The sequence below is a fragment of the Pagrus major genome, chromosome 4, assembly GCF_040436345.1.
Source record: "Pagrus major chromosome 4, Pma_NU_1.0".
Taxonomy (NCBI): domain Eukaryota; kingdom Metazoa; phylum Chordata; class Actinopteri; order Spariformes; family Sparidae; genus Pagrus; species Pagrus major.
The window spans coordinates 37833382-37855283 of NC_133218.1; the positions used below are offsets into that span (position 1 = coordinate 37833382).

Genomic DNA, 21902 nt, shown 5'->3' on the forward strand with positions numbered 1-21902 from the left:
TCTTTCATACCCTGTCTGTTGATGAAAACCTATGCTGTTCTTGCACACAAGCGTACACCATGTTTCATTAGACCCTTTTAGCTGTACATATTTTCAGAATTACAAACCTCTCCTCTTATCTGTCTTACTGACCTGTGTTCTGTTGCTCCCTCTCTCCCCCTGTCAGATACATTGGAAAGGCAGACTCAATCACCATCAGCGTATGGAACCATAAGAAGATCCACAAAAAGCAGGGTGCAGGTTTCCTGGGCTGTGTTCGCCTCCTGTCCAATGCCATCAACAGGCTGAAAGACACTGGCTGTAAGTACCTGTGTGCATAAGTGTGTACAGTGACTATGTTTACATACACTCCAATATTCTACAATTTTTCTGAAAATGACAATATTTCAAATTTCACACAAGTAACGTAAAGAGCATAATCTGAATAAGACATGTGCAATATGCAAATATTATTCAGATTTTAGGAGCATTCTTTGGACACGAATACAGCACACTCAGAATATACTTCCCAGTTTGTGACACACAGCCTCTTGGTGGGAAGGAGAATTATACCTACTTTTAAACATTATAAAAGCCCTGGATATCATCTGGTTTTTGGATATTGGTAAATATTGCAACGCTGACCTTTTCAAGGGGGTGGCTGAAGGAATCAAAGAGTTGCTGTGATTGCATGGTAGAGCACTTCAATGTAAAAAAAAATCTTATTTTTGTTGCAAAATGGCACATGTGGCTCCAGCTGTTCCACTTTTCCATATTTAGATGTGGTTGTGGCACATTAATCATGCATGGCTGCATGTAAACAGGAATATTAGTGAAATATTTTTTTAGCCATGTAGACAGCTAAGCAGGTATATTGTCTTTTCTGGAATAAGGATAAAAAAGATTTTGTCCATGTAAACGTCATCATTGTCTTTGGATGCTCACTGAAAACTGGTCACTTGGGACTTGATGCTTCATGCTCCCTCTGCATGCTCAGCATGGCCTTTACCTGGCTTGCTAGTGAAGGGTGCTGGGGAAGCTTTGCATGAAATATACAACTAATAAATGAATGACTAAACATCAGTTGGGTGAGCCATGTTAACCTCTATTCACACACACCTTGCATGCAGCAAAAGTAGTCAGACCTTATGTCTCCAACAACAGACACAATGTTCATGTCAGGGTAACTTTGCTGTGCCTCTTTTTTTATCTGGCTACGACAGGTTTGATAGCTAGCCAGGCTGCTGCTACATGTGTAAGCTTTTTTTTTTTTTTACAGTGCTGCTATAACATCCTCAGCTTGCAGCCTGCATGCTGCTTCTGTGCCAGCCATTCACTGGTATAAGATTTATGGACCCAATAGACAGGCAACTCCTTCAGGCCACACGTATCAGAAATATTGCGTGCTGTAGACATCTGGCACCTGGGACTAAATCAACTGCCACAATTCATTTTACAACAATGCTACTTTCTGTCAAGGAAACAAATGACTTTTATACTTGGAAGCACAATCCTGCTGATACAGATACTGTCGCTGTGGCACAAGATAAAGAAAGAGGAAGAAAGACGATGGTTTGGGATAGTAGTTTGATAATCATCTGGTGAGCAGAAATTGGACCCCAGGCTAACATGGATATATAGGATGTACAGGAACAGTGATGATTTTTTATGGACACACACATTCTCAGATGGTCGGCTGCATGCCTGCTGCCCCTGTGTTGTGCCCTTTCATTCCCAAATGATTTAGACTCTTTTTTTCTATGTGCAGCCACATGCTTGTTAGCCCTGTCAGTATCAGTCACATCATACTGACACATAGACATTTAACTGTAGTACATACTGTAAAATTAACATTCCTGCAACTTATTCTCCTCCCTTCCTTCAATCCATCTTCCTGACCTCAAGCAGTCATTTACAATATTCACCACACACCAAGTTACCCCCCCCCCCCCACCCCCTTTTTTTTCTTTTAAATTTCATGGCTTTTCTTTTATTTCTGTCCATCCATTCTGCACAGTCTCGCCCCACAACTACTTTCAGAGTTGTTTGTCTGCATATAATTGGAGTTTGTTGAATGCGTTTTTAACCAAATTGTCTAGTTGGATACTTCTATGAATGCAAGTAGACTCAGATCTGACAGCCATTAGTATGACTCTAAACGGTCAAGCTAAATAATTCCCATAAGAGTTCAGAATATGTTCCAACAACCTTTGTTTGCTCCTGAATGGCACTCTTGGATCATAAACCTAATCACCCCATAATCCACCAAAAACCACATCAGCTTTAGTGATGCCACTAAAGGGACCTCGAAGCCCATGAAAGCCATACTTTAACCCTTCTGAGGGCTGAAAGACTTGCCCTTTGATTTACCCACAACTTCCAGAAACACAGTATAGGCTCCAGTTAGGCTCCAAACCAGCCACTTACTGTATAGCCAACATGGCAGAAATTATACTTATCGCAGCCACAGGAAGTGGACCAGGAGACATGATCTATGACAAGACACCACTGCTCACTTTATCCCTTTGTCCCTGTCCTGCGTGCTGCAGACACATGAACACTGCCCAGCCTGTGGTCTGACCAAGATGTACACACACACACAGAGACAAACATAGAAATACAAACTCATAAGAAAAAAGCCTTTACTGGAATTGCCTTGGTTCCTAGAAGTCATATTCATACACATAGCTCACTTTGTCATCCAACGCAAATGCAAACACAAACTGTTTTACTCCTGCACATACACACACTCATACACACTCTCGCAAACCAAAAGGGGATCAGGCATGATTGTGTAGTTTACTAGAAGTCTGTCTGGCTCTACACTGAGCTCAACTTCCTGTAGCATCGCAGAAACAAACCTCCAAGTCCCCTGCCTCACATCTGAACCCACAAACTCACTAACACACACACTACAAGTCTTTCAAAATGACTTGACTGACTGCACATTTTAGTTTGCCACGCTTGGAACCCTGTTGCTTGTTTGTGTGTAGTTTTTATAGTGTTGTAACGGCTGATTATATCTACCGATTGTGATACTGCTGATACAGTTTTTACATATGCATACAGACACACACACACATGCAGAGACAGATGTGCATTAGCTAAATTAACCGAGACTTAAACACACATTTACATGTAGTTCGTTTACTGTAACACACAATTTTCCTAGCTCTGAGTTATTGAACTTGTGAGGGTTTGTGGTTAAAGGTCTGTAAATGTTCTGTCTCCCTGTTTCCCTCTTCTCTTATTTAAGAGAAAAATCTGCTTACTATTCCAACCATGTAAGGCTTAGACCATCGCTGTTTAGTCTAGACACGTATCCGGAACAGATACACACACACACACACACACACACACACACACACACACACACACACACACACACACACACACACACACACACACACACTGGAAACAAGCTATAGGGTTAGATTTTTTTACATTGCATAGATGTGCTTAGTTTATAAATACAGACAGACCATTTTATGTGTATGCAAAATCATACAAGCAGCCAAAGACATGACAAATACAGTCTGACTTTGGTTTTAGTATTAGTGCATTTTAGTTTTTACTCAAGTAAGCCAAAGCCCCTGCAGACACACACAGACACAAGTCGCATTGTTAATGGGCATTAGTTGATACCACTCTGGCTGGTCAGCTAGACTGGTCATGAGCAAGTGGGATTTAGTGTGCGTGTATGTGTGTGAGTGAGAGAGTGAGAGAGAGGGAGAGAGCGACTGCTGAATGTATCTGTGTCTGGATCTTGTTCAGAGTCTTCCTGGGTTGTGTTTCTGTGCTGTCTGTGTCTGGCAGTGCTATCCTGTGCTGGACAGACAATGAGTTCTTACTTATCCAGAAACAACAAGACTGCTGCTAACACATCTTGCATCCAAAATTTGTGATATTTTGTTTCTCCAAATCTTAATCATTTTTACACAGAATGGGTGAAGCTGCAGTGTTGTTTTTTCTGCAGAGTAGGCTGTTGTATTTGTATTTTAACATTTGAAAGGCACACTTGCTTGCTGACTTTGTTATTTCACAGTTGTTACTAGGGATGTAACGATGCATCGTGACACGATTAAAAATCGGTACAAATGCGTGACGATTCGCACCGGTTGACAGAAAAAATTAATCGTGAATGCGAGAGAAGTAGGATACGTTCTTTTGTTTTTTTTTGTTTTTTAGAAATAGGTTACGATATCTTAAAAAAAAGTCACTGGTTGGTGATTCATTTGTTCAATGTCAGACGTCAAGTCACGTGACTTACGTCACTACGTAGGTACGGGGCACAGAACAAGGGAAGACATGGCGACGGTAGGCAACAACTTTGAAATAGAGGATGCACCGAGCGGTTTTAAATCACCTGTGTGGCGGCATTTTGGATTCCCCATATACACAAATACAACCGGTAAGAAATGGACTGACAAAACCAAAACAGCATGTAAATATTGCAAGAGACTGCTAACATATACCGGCAACACGAGCAACATGCAGCAGCATATTAGCCGCCACCACAGTGAGAAGCAAAGTAACGTTACGCCACCTCCTGAGCAAAAATTGCCGAAGGGGCAAACCACCCTGACGAGAGGCTTCGCATCTCCTCTCCCCCATAACAACGCAAGAGCGCAAGGAATTACCAGGGCAATTGGTTATTTTATTGGAAAAGATTTGAGGCCATTTTCAGTCGTTGAAAATGAGGGCTTTCGGCTGTTGATGAACACGCTGGAGCCAAGATACCGCATCCCGTCACGACAGCACTTCAGCCAGGTGGTGGTGCCAAAACTCTACCAGGAGGTAAGAGCTCGTGTGGTTGAGGTTCTCCGGAGGGCTGATACTGTGTCTATCACAACCATTTATGACCATTTAAGTTGCACTTTTTATAAGAGGACACAAACTGTTTTACAGAGTTTCTGTAAAGAAAGCACCTCTAAGATTTTTTTCCTACGAATAAAAGATCATTTTATTTGGTCATAATTTGTCTGTAGCTCATTTTGATTTAAAAAAAAAAAAAATCATGAGAAAATCATATCGTGAACAAAAAATCGTGAACCGTATCGAATCGTGAGTTGAGTGTATCGTTACATCCCTAGTTGTTACTGTTTACTTCAGTATATCCTTCTTGAATCATGCATAAGAAAAAAATTGAGGCCCTTTTTTCCCCCTGGATTGTGTAGATTTTAATGAATATTGTGGATTACCTGCTGTATTTTTGACAATAATGATGTCTTAATCATAATATTGGTTCCAAAAGTACTTGTCATCTTGGTGCTGCCTCACATTAGGATGTGAAACACACAGCCTCCTTGTTACTTTCAATGGCACTGCATTGACACAGATGGCTCCAACAAAAAAAAAGATGCATTGCTCATGTGGCAAAAATGTTCAACCTGGCTCAAATTTGCCAGAAGACGATGTGAAGTTATCTGGTAAAGCCAGTCAAATATGTACAAACACTTTGATACATGAACAGGGTAAATCTACTGTTTACCTGGCAATTGTCGCAGTGAAGACTCACTCAATCCAGCTCCTGGATGGTGTTTCGTGTCTCATCGAGGCAACATGCCTACGCCCAGCAGCCCTCTGCAGCTATGTTTTTGGTCTAAATGCCCAGTTACTCAGCGTGAAATACAACAAGTTGCAGATCAGCTTAGCACCTGGGTGTGTTCGGGGTTGTAAATGGAGGCAGATGCTGAATCAATGTGTTTGTTTCTTCTCTGCAGATCAGAGACTGGATCTGAATAAGCTGGGCCCCAATGACAACGATACTGTGAGAGGACAAATAGTCGGTAAGAAGCACAAACACATGCACATACAATAGCAGCTGCATACTGTGCATCAGAATAGAAAAAGTAATCATTTTAGGGGCAGAGCAAGTTAAGCCGATATGTCTGTGTACAATCTTATGTAAGTCTCTGTGTCTTAACATATTCTTGATGCTGTAGTCTACATCCAGTGTGCCATTGCTCTGTATAAAAGGTGACCACCTTGGTCAAATCGTAGAGTTTTTACGCAAATGAATGTACTAAATATCTGTCATCATTTGAGCTGCTGTAGGAAACTTTCATTGATCTACCATCATCCTTCTCTTTGTTAACTGTGTAGTGAGTCTTCAGTCGAGAGATCGCATTGGGACAGGAGGGCCGGTGGTGGACTGTAGTCGCCTCTTCGACAATGATTTACCTGATGGGTCAGTATTATCACATGTTTTCCTTTAAAGATGAACTATGCTATTTTTTCAAACAGGGCTTTGCTTTTGCTTGAGGGTCTCTCCTTTTTCTGAATTTGTTTTGATTGAACTCCATTGAAGAGAAATTATATCTTTGAAGTAATCTTCAGTTTGGAGATGCTTATTGGGGAAGGAGCTCAGTTTCTCTCTGATTTTGTGTGTAGTTGAAAACCGAGGTATATTAACACCTGTAAGCAGAAGTTGCAGATATTACTGTCCTCACTATGAGACTTTTGTCTGGTTTGTAATGAGAGAATATAAAATTATTTTAAGTTTTTCCTATACAATTCTTAATGTATTTAAAAAAAAACAAAAAACACAACATTGACAAGGTTAAGCTGTATTTCTATTGGTGATTCTCTTTGTGTTTTTAGAAAATTATAGATACAGTGTTGATAGTGCTGTTAGATGAGCATGTTCATAGTTGTCAAAAGTAGACAAAAGTGGGTATGTATGATGCTCCTTTCTCACCTGTTTGTCTTAATCTGTCATGAAACAGTTGGGAGGAGAGGAGGACAGCCTCTGGAAGGATACAGTACCTGAACCACATCACACGTACCACGCAATGGGAGAGACCTACCAGGTACATCTGCACACATACTGCACACATCCTCAACTTCAACTTCGAATAATATACCATGTTAAAATGGGAGCTATCCAGTTGCCCAAGTCATATAATTCTTAATCCTTCTACTTTCTACTAGGGCTGGGTTTAAAAACACAGATTTTTCAATTCAAATCGATCTTCATATGAATTATTCAATATTAATAAAAAAAACAACCTGAGATTGATCTTTAAATTTATACCTTTTCCAATGGATGTGGGTCCAAAATGAACATCCACCGAACGCTGACAGGCACTTGGATAATAATAGTGCTAATAAGACAATAATTAGATGCTAAAATCAAAACAATATCCTATTAATTTATCTATGGGCAAATTTTTACTACTTCTCTCCAAAACCATTTAATTTACCTCTTAATGTAAACATTAACATTTTTAATAATGCACTGGGTCTGGGGGTTCCTTGTGCAATTCACAGCATTAGGTCTCACAACTCACAACTGAAGTATCCCTAGCCGAATCTATATTGAATCAAATCAGAAATGGAATCGAATCGGGACCTTGTGAATCAGAATTGAATTGAACCGAATCGAATCAAATTGGAAGAGCAGTGGCGATACCCAGCTCTACTGCCTGCCCTATGTGCAACAGTCATGCTGATGTAATTCACAACAAGTTTGACCTTTAACAACTGGGATTGAGGTGGAAGGTCTATTTGGTTGTGCTATTCCCCAATACCCTTTTCAGAAAAAAAACAAAACAAAAACCAATTACAACACAACAATAACAGTCTGTCGGTAATGAGTGAATTGCTGTCAATTTCCTTAGCCTCCCAGACACTGCAAAACACACACACACACACACACACACACACACAAATAAACTAGCCAGCCAGTCGGGCAGCCAGGTTTTACTTGGCCCCTGTTCCTGCAGGAACAACTGTCGCCTTCCTACTTGGCCCATATCAGTGGAGTCGTTAGGAGAGTAAGCAAACAAATAGCACCCCCACCCCACTGCCTCACCCACTCTGACTACACATTGCTGGTAGCCTCCAGGCAGCAGAATAGAACACAGGAGGACGGACAGGAAATGGCGAAGAAAAGGTTAAGTGGTGGGGCATTGAGGGAGGTGGAAATGGTGAAGCTGAGAAGGAAGATGAGCAGGTTGGTACTATGTAGGAGAAATGATGAAGGATAATATGAGTGAGGAAGACAAAAAATTAGAATATCCTGTCTTAAATTTGCAACAGCAGGTCAGCTCATTTGTAGTCTGTAACAGTACATAATGTCCGTGTAAAAATGTCTGCCGCTTTTCAGCCCGATTTTTTTTCTTAAGCAGACTGTAGTTTTTACTACTCTTGCAATTTTTCACTGCCCCTTGTCACTGCTCATTACTGCAGACACATGTAATGTGGTCCATAAGCTGGTTGTGAGAGGACACATTGTAGGTGTATATTGGGTAAAATGGCTCAGAGACTGAAAAGAGGAGTGATAAAATGTGAAGGAAGGACCAGGGGAAGTGGAGCGAGAGAGGTGTGACATAAGTGAGGGGGGAGGAAGAGGAAATGCGGAGGAAGAGTGTGTGGAGGGGGAAGGAGCTGGGTTGTACGTTGACAGACAAGGGTCCAATGTTTAAGATAGCCAAGGTGTCAGTAACTCTGGACAGCCAGACTGTGGACACACCTGTGACTTAACCCATTGTACCCATAACACACTAACCCACTTCTTTGCACGGTTTCCTGAAAGTAGAGGAAAACACGGTGCGCAGTCGCATATATTCACTAAAACCGAAAGTCGAACACTTATTAGAGACTCCTTCAATACACTTTGCCATGCGTGTAACTCTTAAGAATGAAAACATACACTTAATTCTTCTAGTTCAAAGCAAGTTGGTATTGTTTAACCAAAGTGCTCTTTATAACATGTTAATTATTCCTGATTTGTTATAAAACAATGTTTATATGTATGAAATTTAAATAAATACTTGAAAATGGAACAGAATGTAAGATTACACTCACAGGGAAGACTATAGCCTGCATATACATGCATATACATGAACATGTGCACTCTCTGCTCTCACCCAGGCCAGCGTCAGAGTATTCCAGCCCATCAGGGCGTCCACTGAGTTGTGTGGTGGATGAGAACACGCCAGTGATGACGCCTGTAAACGGGGCCGAGGCCAGCTGCCCACCAGGCGAACAGCGGATCCAGGAGAGACGGGTTCGATCGCAGCGGCATCGTAACTACATGAGCCGAACACACCTGCATACACCACCTGACCTGCCTGAGGGATATGGTGAGTGGCGGCAGCAACACACACAAACACACACACACACACTCACTTTGAGCACTCATTACCACTTAAGAAATCGATCTGATAGAAAGTACAAAAAGAGTGGTATGGTCTCAATTAATTGTTAATTGTTATAAATTACCGATTGACCTTGTCTGGTTATGTTCATGTGATGAGAAAGGTGATCAAATCCTGTAGCTGCTAAACATGTGGTATGTTTTATGATTTGCTGGATGAAGGTCCTGAACTTTTAAGTAATTTGTGCTATATTTTGTTAACTAAAAATGTACACAACAAAAGCACAGCAGCATTTGATTGTCTTTGCATGTATAAAGTGCTTTTGAAGAGATTTCAAAATATCAAGATATATATTCCGTATCACGATTTAGATTAAAAAAATATTGCAATACTATTTGAAGGCAACATCGCCCAGTCCTAGCTGTTACATTAGAGAGTCAGCAGTAGTCCTATTGAATTATATAATCAATATCAAAATGGCAAGCTGAGGTTAAGTCCTGGCTCTAACCAACATAAATACAAGACATGCAGATTAAAAACACATTGAGCTGCTCCTTGGGGCTGTATCTTGTTTGTAGCCTTGAGGCAGCGATATGTGATGAGAATAAAGTTCAAATGCCCTTTATGTCATATTTTCTTTTTCTTTCTCTCTTTATGTACGCTCCCTGCTCTGTCCTCAGGCTCTTACTCACACTTTCTCTTCTAACCCTTCATCCTGCTTCCTTCTCCCTCCTTCCCACAGCACCACAGCATGACAACCCCAATCACCACTGTCTGTGTGCTAATCATCTCCTCTCCTCTCCTCTCCTCTCCTCTCCTCTCCTCTCCTCTCCTCTCCTCTCCTCTCCTCTCCTCTCCTCTCCTCTCCTCTCCTCTCCTCTCCTCTCCTCTCCTCTCCTCTCCTCTCCTCTCCTGTCTCCTCCCCCCTTTCCCCTCGTTTGCAAACACTTCCCAGTGTTGGAATGTTTTGGCTTTGCAGGCTCATATTCCCATACTGAATACAAGGACTGAAAGCAGAGTATTCATAGCTCAGTGTTAAGCTCAGAGAAGGCACTTTAGGTTATTTGCCTTTTTTTTATGTTTGTAAATCTTAAGCTGGCCTTACTTGCAGCATGCCAACACAGTGGGAAAATAATGCAAAAGCTGCACAAGTACATTTTCCAACATCGGAACGTGTACTTTTCACAGTCAGCCACAGTGCACCCCACAATACCCACAGAGTCTGTAAAATAAATTATTATTTTAAGTGTGGCGCTGTATGCCAGCAGTTTAGAATGGCATTGTTGGACCTGTGCCCCCTTTGAAATGTCCTGCTGTGTCCGCTGAGGCTGGCCAAGGTCGGACAAAGTGAGTCACTGATGCCCAACAGCGAGCAAGCTTTCTTCCTCAGCTGAACCCTCTGAACCGGTGGCTGGGTGTGGCGAGAGAGCGTGAGAGAGAATGAGAGAGAGAGGGAGTGTGTGAGGGGAAAAAGAGAAAGAGAGGTGGGTAGGAAATGAGTTGTGCCAGTAGGAAGTTAAGAGGGGGGGTTAGTGATGGATTAGCGGGTGAATATACACACATGAACACCACACCCGTGCAGCACACACACTTTGTGCCAACATTCACACACTCGCTCTCCATTCACGAACCATTCTCTTCTGGTTTCTTTTCAGTGTCCTCTGTTCTCTTATTTGTTTACAGTATATTATATAAGTGGGTTTGGAATGAGTGACAGCATTTTCCTTTCCATTTCCTTTGGTTTTGGAGATTGATAGGAAGGGACGACTTTCAGAGCACACACAAGCCTTTAAGAGAAAACAAGGCAACTAGGAAGCATCAAGGAACTCTGTGCAAGGAAAAACACTCATGGATGTCTTTGATAAATTTCCCTCACATTTTTATTTTTCCCCGTCGTCTTGGGATAGGCCTACTGGAGACCGGAGAGGAACTAATTGATTACATTGGCGCACACCTTAAGAAACTCTTGTCCCTGCAGTTTGCCTGTCACATCAATTATAAACAGACTTCCCCTTCTTCAAAACACACAAACTCGCTTTCCATGCTTGTACCCACCAGTACGAGACTACAGAACACTTCCAAGCTTGTTTCAGTGCTGTTTTTGACTTATTCATTCCTATAATTTTTCTGTTTTAGAGCAAAGAACGACTCAGCAAGGTCAGGTCTATTTCCTCCACACACAGACTGGAGTCAGCACCTGGCATGACCCCCGTGTGCCCAGGTAAATCTTTGTGTCTTTATTTTTTTTTACATCCTTATTGTCCAGATGTATTTCTATTTTTAAAGCAATTTAAATCTTTCTTTTGATTAATAATCACCTCGTCAACACACTGACTTACACACATGATGAATGCACTGCAGTGCTGAAAGCCTGTACTTTTTCTGATATAAAATCTGACATATATTCCCAAAACTGACATGATCAAACGGTACTTGACTTAATTTCTCACTCAATTGCTCTGGGTTGTGTTCAAAAACAATCTCAATAGTCAAATTTCAGGCTCAAGTCCGGGTCAGCCAAACTAATGACCCCCGAGTTCAATGTGGAATTGGAAGAACATTTTTGGACAGATGTTCAGCTGGACACACCACAGGCCAGTGGTTCTGTATTCAATCAAACCGTTTCACCATCTCTCAATAGCTCACTATTTAATTCACCAGAGATCGCAGGCAGTGCGATTGCGTTACATTTTTGGCTGTGTCTTGGTGTAGCTGCTGCTCAGTGATGAAGCACATCCAGCTCACAGCAGCAACCTCTGGGTTTGGTCACTTTGGACAGAGTTCTTAAATGACCCATTATATTGTGATGAGGCATGTGCTTTGTCCCTGAGTGGTGTCTCCTCACATCACACAAGGACAAATTACTCTCACACACACATACACACACATTACTACTACACATTACTACACACAATTACTCTCACACACACATACACACACATTGACACATGCACAAGCTGTCTGATCTATATTTCTCTGAACCTGCTGGAAGGGAAATATCTTGGTACTACTTAATGTAAATATCGATCAGTATGCCAGTACTATATTATCACTATATGTGTTATCAAAAGGATAACATTTATTTTTCACATTATTATTGATTAAAAACAAAAGATTTATTTAACAGTTTCATTGTAGTTGTGTGTTAGTACCACTACTGACGATCGAACTTTAGAAAAACAGCTAACATTGTTGTATAAATGTTGGTATAATAAGCGTGTTAAAGGTATATTTTTACACGTACGGTGATATGTGTTCTTCTAATGGTTTGCCTGCAATGTATCTTTGGTGCTTCATTTACATACTGTAGGCTATATAGTGTGGTGGTCGTTGATATGCTGAAATATAAGTACACTTAAATACACACCTGAGGTGTTTGCAAAACCTAGGTTATATTTTAGTAAATCTTATACTACTGTTATGATGAAGTATTCAAAAATACATCAGTAGTATAATTACTGTACATTATATTTAAGCACATCTTGCATACAAATTTTAACACGTTGTAATAAAATAATGCTGTATGTGTGTATGTATTGATAGTTTAATTTAGAGTTATATATAATTTGTGGTATCATTGTTGCTGATGGTTTCTTTCTTATTGTTCAGAGACCTCAGCAATGTGAACTGTGAGGAGCTGGGCCCACTGCCACCAGGCTGGGAGATCAGAAACACAGCCACAGGCAGAGTCTACTTCGTCGACCACAACAATCGAACAACACAGTTCACCGACCCGCGACTATCTGCTAACCTGCATCTAGTTCTCAAGTAAGTGTATCAGTCTTTGATGCGTTCAAGCAGCAGTGAGGGTACGATATTCAGCCAAGTATTTGACTTTGAAAGCCTTTACTTATAAAAAATACAATATATAAATTTTAAAAAAAGAACATCAAAAGAAAGTCACAGTGTTGATGTACACATTATGCTCATGTGATACGTCTTTCCCACTTTAAAGCTTTAAAACAATATACAGTATAAAAATATAGCAATAATATTTTGTCTTTACTCAGTGCTGAAACATAACTTTACTGTCAGACTCTCCACTCTGTTCATGTTTTCTGTTGAGGACTGTCGGCAGGATTGTTACCAGCTTAGTGTTTTTAAAAGTAGCTTCACACTCAGACTACCCGTGCTGGAAGTGGACATGATGGATCCTGTCTGGGGATGCTGGAAAAACTGTTTGGGAATCTGTGATAGACAGCACAGTCATGAATCCTCCAGCAATGAATATGTCTGCTGTAAGATGATCACTGACTTGGCTTCATTCATCTCACTTTATATTTGTGTTCTTCCCTTCTATCCTCTGCCTGTACCGTGTCTCTGACAATCTACTTTTCCTCTACTCTTCTTTTTGTCTTCTCACTGACCTCTCTCCTGCCCCTCAAACTGACTTCATCGCTGTTTTTATGTCTCTTTCCTCTGCTTTCTCCTTTCTAATCTACTTTAATTCTGTTTCTTTGTGTGACTTTACTCGTCTACTTTTTTAATTTCTCTTTTTCTTTTGGCCTGTCTCTCCTGTCTCGCTGTTTCTCTTCTGAATCCTATCCCCTGTTGTCTTCAATGCTGCATTCCTCTTCTCTGTCACTCACATTCCCTCATTCCCCCTCTTTGTCTTTGTCTGTCTTTTCCTCCCCTTTCTCCTCCTGTTCTCCCCACCAGCCCAAGTCCAAATGGTTCCCGTGTGGCCATGGAAAGCCAAAACACTAACCTCAGGTAACCCACATTCTCTCACACACACACACACACACACACACACACACACACACACACACACACACACACACACACACACACACAGTTATTTGTGCACACACACATACACACGCATAAGTGTTCACATACTTGCATGCAGACAATAAACTGTATAAGCATACGCACACTTACTCATGGTCTATGGCATGTGAACAATGCAATCAGCACACACGCAGGTTGACAGACATCTTCATACACTCACCCCAGCTGTCTGCATAAAGCAGTTTCAGCAGCCAGTCACTCAAAGCTTCACACACACACAAACACACACACTTACAATATCACAATAGAAAATGCTGACTGTGATACTTTTCCTCCAGGGAATGTCCAAGCTGTGTGTGTTTATACGTGCATAACCTTCCTCAGCGTTGACTTTCATGTGGATGTCATTCAACACACACACACACACACACACACACATGCAGAGGCTGGCTGTCGATCCGTCTTTCAGTGTGTTTGTGCTGTCTGTCAGCAGTGTGCCTCCACTGAAGATCAGCTTGTAGCCAGCAGAGAGGCACGGTGAAGCCGACCCCACTCGGGAAAATAATACTAAACACGTGTTAGCACAGCAGCTGTTAGCTTAGCACTAGTTCACATAACCTCGCCGAACACACATTGGCTAGTAGCAGTGTGTTAGCGTTTCATCTAGCAAAGTCGTGATATGCGTGTGGGAGGAAGCTGTGAGTTATATGAATCATTAAGTTCTCGGTTTGTTCTTCAGGTATTTTGGCTGTCAGGGAGCTTCCTGTACTTTCCCCCTGCCAGTGTGTGAGGCAGGAATCATTAGAACAAGAGGAACATGCAGAGATATGGAGATTTTTCCCCTTTGCTTTTTTTAGTAAGAATTCTTAGTCAAAACCTCTCTCAGTAACAGCGGCTGGCACGATAGACATGTTTGGGAAATCAACATCTGGTCATTTGGTCAAATAGTATCCATATGTGTCAGAACAGCGTCTGGTTGTGAGTTGAAGCTCAGCTATGTGATCCAGTCAGCATCATTAACTGCTTGTCTGGCTCCTTATTAGGAGAGATTTGAGGGAGTCCAGACAAAGTTTTAGAACTTTGAAAAGGTCAAAATTAACAAGCTCTAATTTCTAATGCAGCTTTTCCGTGATACGCGCTGATTAATGAAAACAAAATTAAAACACAGTTCGTGTCACAGCAAGTTTTTATTCTGGCTATCCGCCGAATCAACTGCTTTTCAAAGAGTGGAAAAGTAGAATTTGACATCTGGTCAAGAAATCAATTTGTTAATTATTTATTGTATAAGAGGCCAGCTTTAAAGGTTAATGAGCTAAAACTCAAATATTATCTGTTAAGTTAACGTTGGTGTTTTTTGACTGCCGTCCTTGTTTTTAACAACCATAACGAAAAACTGAAAATATGGCTTCTGCCTAAAACTTCTGTTTTGATATGAAATCAAGTAGGGAAAGACTTGATAGTCTAGTCCAGTGGTTTTCAAAATCCTCAAGTGGGTTGTAGATCAAAGACTCTGGAACAATGTCAGGCTTTGAAGTCAGTTTGATTTAGTGGCCTGACTGTATATTTACGTCATGTGATGCACAGAGGCCCAAAAAGGCTTCCCCCCACAAGCTTAGATTGTAAAATAAGCAGGTGTATAATATTTATTTTTTTTAGTGTGACAACCCCCTCTAAATGTACTCATTTCACTATCAGAACTTCATCCATTGGATCCGATAACATTTGGAAAGTCTAGAGGAGCCTCACGATTAAATCATTTTACCCCTATTCAAACTAGCGGAGCGCTGAACCTTAAGTTAGCCGGCTTGGCTGGCAGAAGTCTCCGGTCTGCATGCTCTATGGGCCTCACAATGCAGAAACTATGCGTAAAATCAGGCTAAATTAAAGCTGCTGTAAGCGTTGCTGTCATTTTAGCTAACTTCCTGTCTGTTTTGCCATTCACAATCCCCTCCCTCCTCTCTATGTCACCACATGAACGTGTACTATCTCTGGCAAACAGTAATCGCCATTGCGGATCCAGCTCTCAGCACGTTCATGAGCACATAGGATCTCTTTTTGGAGTTCTCTGTCCTGATTGGATGAAGTGGGCAGGGATACCAGAAAAAAATATTTTCTCCTCTACTGCATGAGCAGGAGGAGGAGAGACTTGGGTTACTGACCAAACACTCTATAACAGTGAATACTGTTGTAATACAGAGCCATTTAACACGTATTTTAATAAAAATATATCACTTACAGCAGCTTTAATACCCGGATGCTGTATGTCATGCTCTTCTGAGCAGCTTTCATAGGAATGAATGGGTCCTCGCCTCTGATGCTGTATTTAGTTCTCAATATACGTCCATAGTTGTAGGTCAAGTTTTATCGCATTTTTTGGAAGTTGGAACATAGAAGTGGAGTTTGATCTTCAAACCTAAAAATAAAAAAAACATATCCAGAGGAGATTGCTTAAGACAAAATCCTCTCAAATTGGGGGTCTGTGGTCTAATGTGCATCTATGATTTGGGTCCTTGATATGAAAAAGTTTGAGAACTCCTGGTCGAGTCTAGGATCTTTCAGTTTACACCAATCTAGACTAATAGATTATTGCAGTACAGTTCTCTGAAAACACAGTTTCTTCCATGTTAGCTTCTCTTCAGCTTTGGCTCTGAATCACTAAATTTTATTGGGTGTGCTAAATGGTCTGAACAACACAGACATGCGTAATGTTAGATTGTTTACTGAGTGAGAGGCTCAACTCTAAACACCCAGAGTGACTGACAGCAGGCCCGTAAACACAAACAGGAGAAGCATGGAGGAGACAACAATCTGTTTACACATACTGCACATGTGCATACCCAACCTGTGAAGATCTGAACATCTGATAATTTCATGGAAGTGTTAACTTGTTAAAGCTTCTCCTCAGGTCTATAAAGCCTCCGTTATATAAAGATAAGCCTGTGTAACCAGTCAAACCAGTGCCGTACTTTCTACTTTTTCTTCTCTCCTCTCTCCTACTGTCCTCATTCATTAAATTTTATCCTCTCATCTCTAAACCTCCCCCCTCCTGTCATCTCCTCTGTCCTCTGTCCTCACTCATTCTCTCTCCTCTGTTCCCCTCTCTCTGCCGTGCTCCAAAAACTGTTAAAGTTATCAGCCTCACTGCTGGCTCAGGGTCAGGACATCTGTCTTCTATCAACGCCAGGATATAAGAATATTTCACCTAACATCCACATAGGTCCACCATATACTGACACACACACACACACACACACACACACACACACACACACACACACACACACACACACACACACACACACAAAACCATGCTATAATTCAGCACTGCATTGAGCAGTTTCCTTATAGGGAGATTGAAGGTGGTGGTTGTAGGGGGGTTGCATGTCGGGACCAGCTGTGCTTGTTACCTCGTGTTGGAGTGTGCAGTTAAAGCAAAAATGCACCTTTGTTTTTCTTTAGATATCTACATAGTTGTGTAGATAGTGTTTGATTTTGATTCAGTGGAAAAGAGATGCACACTGCAGAGAGAGAGCGCACTGTTGGGGAGCATCTTTATCTTGTTTTCTGGCAGACACACAAAATGAAATCAAAAGAATAAAGAGTTGGCATTAGGAGAAAACAGAGATGGTCAGTCAAACAAAATTAACATCCACAGGGAAGAAACTACCTTTGATTAAGTCAGGAGAGAAACTGAAAAAAGAAAGGTGTTGACTTGAAATAATCACCTAATGTAAGCTGCGATGTCATCCTCAACCTGAAGAGAGACTGAACCCAATGACCAAAAAATACTGACAGTCTGTTTTCATCAGAGGAAACTGTTGGGTGCTGAGCTTTGGGGTGACAGCTAGGTGGGTGTGTGCCTGTATTTTGTCAATACAGTTTCGTCAAAACCTCATAGTGTTTAAATCAGAAAAAAACTTAATGACGTCCGCTGAGCAGGTTATGTTTTTACCTGTGTCCGTTGGTTGGTTGGTTGGTTGGTTGGTCGGTCGGTCGGTCGGTCGGTCGGTCGGTCGGTCGGTCGGTCGGTCAGCAGGATTACAGAAAACTACTGAATGGATTGTCACAAAATTTGGATGGAGGATGTGTATCAGCCCAGAATAGAGCCCAGTAGCTTTTGGCGTGGATCCAGATGAAGGGATGGATCCAGGAATTTTTTTGTTACCTTCTTTAAAATTTTTCAGCATTTTTTCAACTTTCTTTTGTTAATTTCTCAGGGAATAATTCATGGATCTTCATGAAAAAGATCATGCCTATTTAGATGGCTGGTATGTATGATAGATTAGATGGCGTGGCGCAGATTTGACATTACAACATTGAGTGTGCAATTTGCACCTCAGTCTGCTGATCCTCCAGGACGTATCCTGGTTTAAATGTGGCTCAGACAGCCCTGTTGCCGTCGACCTTAGTCTGATGAGGGCCTTGAATTGTCAGACAGTCAGACACAGCTACATGACTGTGGTCTGCCACACTGTCTCTCACATACTGCACTCCCTCCCTTGCACTGGCACGTAGTATATGTCTGAAAGATTACATCAGTGTTTGCTGAAGGTATTTTTAGTCTCTGCTAGATTTAGGTTCAGTGGGCTTCAGCAGGTATTTTCCCAACCAAGTTATAATTCTTCATGACATTTAAATCAACATTTGCATTGATGTTTTAAGAAGTGATGATTATACTGTATATTATATTTGGTACATTATGGGAGTGTGGTTTGTTTAACTTGTTTAACTGAAAGAGAAACTTAAATGCGAATGATTGGGTTATATATGTACAGTATTTGACTAATCTACTGCACTTTGTCAAACCTCATGTGACCTGATGTTACAGTAAATGCCAGTGGTCTAAACAGTATATATAGTTGGGTAGATCTATCTGTATGTGGTACATTAAAGGACTGTCTGTATAAGAGTGACCAGGAGAGAACAGGGCCTTGGTCTGACTAGTTAAAAAAATTAAATCCATACAGAAATATTTTCACTCTTACCAAATCCCTTCTGCTTTATTTGCTCTCATATGCTTTAGTGTGATTTCTGACTCAATATCTTTCATAGGAAAGTGCGCATATCATAGTTGTAATTAGAGCAAAAAGTACAGCTGGTTGTTTTATGTAATGGCAACATTTTACAAAGCTTTTATTCAGGGCTGTTCTGAATAGTTCAAAGCTTCATTCATCAACATATGAATGCGTCGAAGCAAGTTGGGAGCAGAATTTCTGTATTTGTACTCACGTTGTCTGAACAACAATTCAGAACAACTAAGGGTTCATTTGCAGGGTTGATTGCTTACTTAGCCCCATAAAGGTATATAACATTAATAATAATCACACATTAGTCATATTTTTATGAAGTCATTTATTAAAAAAAACATTAAACAGGATAAAAATCTAGCTTTTTCTAGCAACTTCTTCATTCCTTTTTTTCTTTTCATGACTGACTTTCATTGGTAGTGAAAGTCCCAAAAACAGTTCTTGTCCTCTGAAAAGCAAAGGCGAACATCACACTTGCTGCACTGTGTGTTGGTGTATCCTTTATTGCAGTGTCTGCAGCGTCCTCTCCCTGTTTTCACTGGGAAATGCGCAACTAGGTCCTTGCGTACATCCAATGGGAGGTGTGCACATCTCTTGGATGGTCTCTTCTGAGCATTCAGAGGGCTTCCTGATGTCACTGTCTGTGTTGCTGGGCTCCCTTTGCCTGAAGATGGTCAGCCTCTCTTTGGAGTTTGGAGTGTTGTGTTCACCAGGATGAGAGAGGATGCTAGCTGTGCCTGAAACTGTCTCCTGTTCATTGTCTCTTTGCTAGACATCTTGAGAGCTTTGCAGTCCTGCTTGTAGAGGAGCCAGACATTGACCACAGCGAGGATGATGGTGTGCCAGAAGATGTACATGTACCAGCGACGGGATTTGATGGGGAACTTATATTTGTCTGCATAAATGTTGTAGTTCTGACCTTCTGGAAGTGTGGAAGCAAGCTTCATCACAACATCACCTGACAATCCACGTTCAGATTTGGCTCGTATTCTGTTGACACTGCCTTGGTAGACATCGAAGTCACACATCATGCCAGAGATTCCAGTTCTCACCCACACTTTGAATCCCCATGGGTTTGGCTTGCCTCGCATATATTGCTTGATGCTGCTGAATTTCCCCTTGAAAGGAATCATCATCTCATCCACAGAGTTGTGCTCTTCTGGTACCACCTGCAGGCATTTCTCTCTGAATGAATCAAGCCATGGTCTGAGTTTCCATAGTTTGTCTTTCTTTTCCGTCTCAGATACTGTCATGTTGTTTACAAAATGTAATGACGTCAACAGGGATTGGAATCTGTTGTGTGGCATCACATCAGCAACAGGTGTGTCTGTCTCCCAATACATACGGGTTCCAGCCATTTGTACTAGGCCCATCTTCAGGTACATGCCAAACATTTTTTCAATTTCCTTTGCAGTGGTGTTTACAGATGTTCCATGTGTCTGAAAGCTTGTCATGTCTTCGGACACAAACTTCTGGAAGTGTTCCAATGGTGTGTGGAGGGAAATGTCATCTCCTGTGATATCCAGACCAGTAAAATCAGTGTGGGACTGATGAAATCTTTTTTCAGCCAGCGATACCTGTCACGGGGCATGGTGTGTTTGTTTGTTTGTTTGTTTGTGGCTCGATGTCCGCGTAATTATCAGCTGGACAGTCCATGGGTGGTTGGTTTTCTTTGTCCACTTGTTGACAGACATCTTCATCTGAGTCTTCATCACTCTCATCAGTGTCATCGAGTTCCATCTCAACTTCACTCTCTCCAATTTGGATGATATCAATCACATCCTGCACACGGCATCGCGGCTCTCTCCTTGCTGGTGGCATTCTGAAAATAAAATATAAATTAATTAATATGTATAAATATGCTTTTTATATTGTAGTTCATAACCTGAAGGAATAGATAGGGTGGTGGACCAAGTGCTCAGGGTAGAAATGTTTTCCAGGCCGACAATACTGTCTGCTCATTGTAAGTCGCTTTGGACAAAAAGGCGTCTGCTAAATGCCCTAAATGTAAATGTAAATGGCTTAGCCTATGCTCTCTACTTATCATGCTAAAAGACATATGCACTCACATCCACACCCCACATTCAGGAACATTTTCACCTTTCCCAGAACTGAATTGTCTGTTGATATCCTCTTTGTGGACAGTCATGGAATTTTAGGTCAGTCTGATCAAATTAACTACATTTTTTAGAGATAAAACTTTTAAATCAGTCAAATTTGACCAGAACACAACACAAGGGTAGTATGTATACTGTCCATGTATATGAAAATACTCTGTTTCAGGCAGTGGTGTAGTGGAGGGAATACAACCTGTTTGTGTCCACTGCAACAAGCCTGCTATTTTGACTACCACACTCACCCAGTGTTGTAGAATTGCAACAAATATATAACAAGCTCTAAATGAAATTTGATGAATCTATACCACAATAACTACATATGAAAATGTTCTAGACATTGTAATAACAACAACAAAAATTTAAAAGACATTTTACTTACTTGAATCTGATGAATCCAGTCCAATGAAACAAAGAGATGTTGTTCGAAGGAAACCTTGAGAGGTTGTGTGAGTTCATGGCCATTAGGCGGGACTTATAAACAAATGTACTATCCAATAGCATTGTGAGACTGAACAATAGGACCCAATGACTATGTAAATGTGGTAAAAAAGAAGATAAAGTATAACAGATTGTTTTTTAGGATGGCTAAAGGTAACGTTGTAATATCACAACGAGGGGTTTTACAGGACAACATTTTACAAAGCTTTTATTCAGGGCTGTTCTGAATAGTTCAAAGCTTCATTCATCAACATATGAATGCGTCGAAGCAAGATGGATGTTACCATAACAGAAATTCACAACATGTTTTTATCAAACAAAATATTCTGCTTTAAGCCATATTTTTGGCATTCAGCCTTGCAATACAACATTTTCACTAAATTCAATGGACATTTTCCATTAACCTGCATTTACAGCATGGTCTAACAGCACCATAAATTACATTTTTATAGCCACAATAGCAAAACAAATCTGTTTCATCTCTGATACTATTAAAAAAATAC

General features: G+C 41.0%; 1 protein-coding gene across 1 annotated transcript in view; it reads left to right on the top strand.

Moving 5' to 3' along the window:
• LOC140995138 (E3 ubiquitin-protein ligase SMURF2-like) overlaps nucleotides 1-21902 on the top strand; it is a 69910-nt gene that overhangs the window by 35896 nt on the left and 12112 nt on the right. The window contains exons 4-11 of the mRNA XM_073465076.1: nucleotides 167-300; nucleotides 5703-5768; nucleotides 6085-6169; nucleotides 6708-6791; nucleotides 8857-9068; nucleotides 11220-11304; nucleotides 12693-12851; nucleotides 13743-13796. Of these exons, the coding sequence (XP_073321177.1) occupies nucleotides 167-300; nucleotides 5703-5768; nucleotides 6085-6169; nucleotides 6708-6791; nucleotides 8857-9068; nucleotides 11220-11304; nucleotides 12693-12851; nucleotides 13743-13796 (879 nt within the window). The remainder of the gene's footprint in view (nucleotides 1-166; nucleotides 301-5702; nucleotides 5769-6084; nucleotides 6170-6707; nucleotides 6792-8856; nucleotides 9069-11219; nucleotides 11305-12692; nucleotides 12852-13742; nucleotides 13797-21902) is intronic.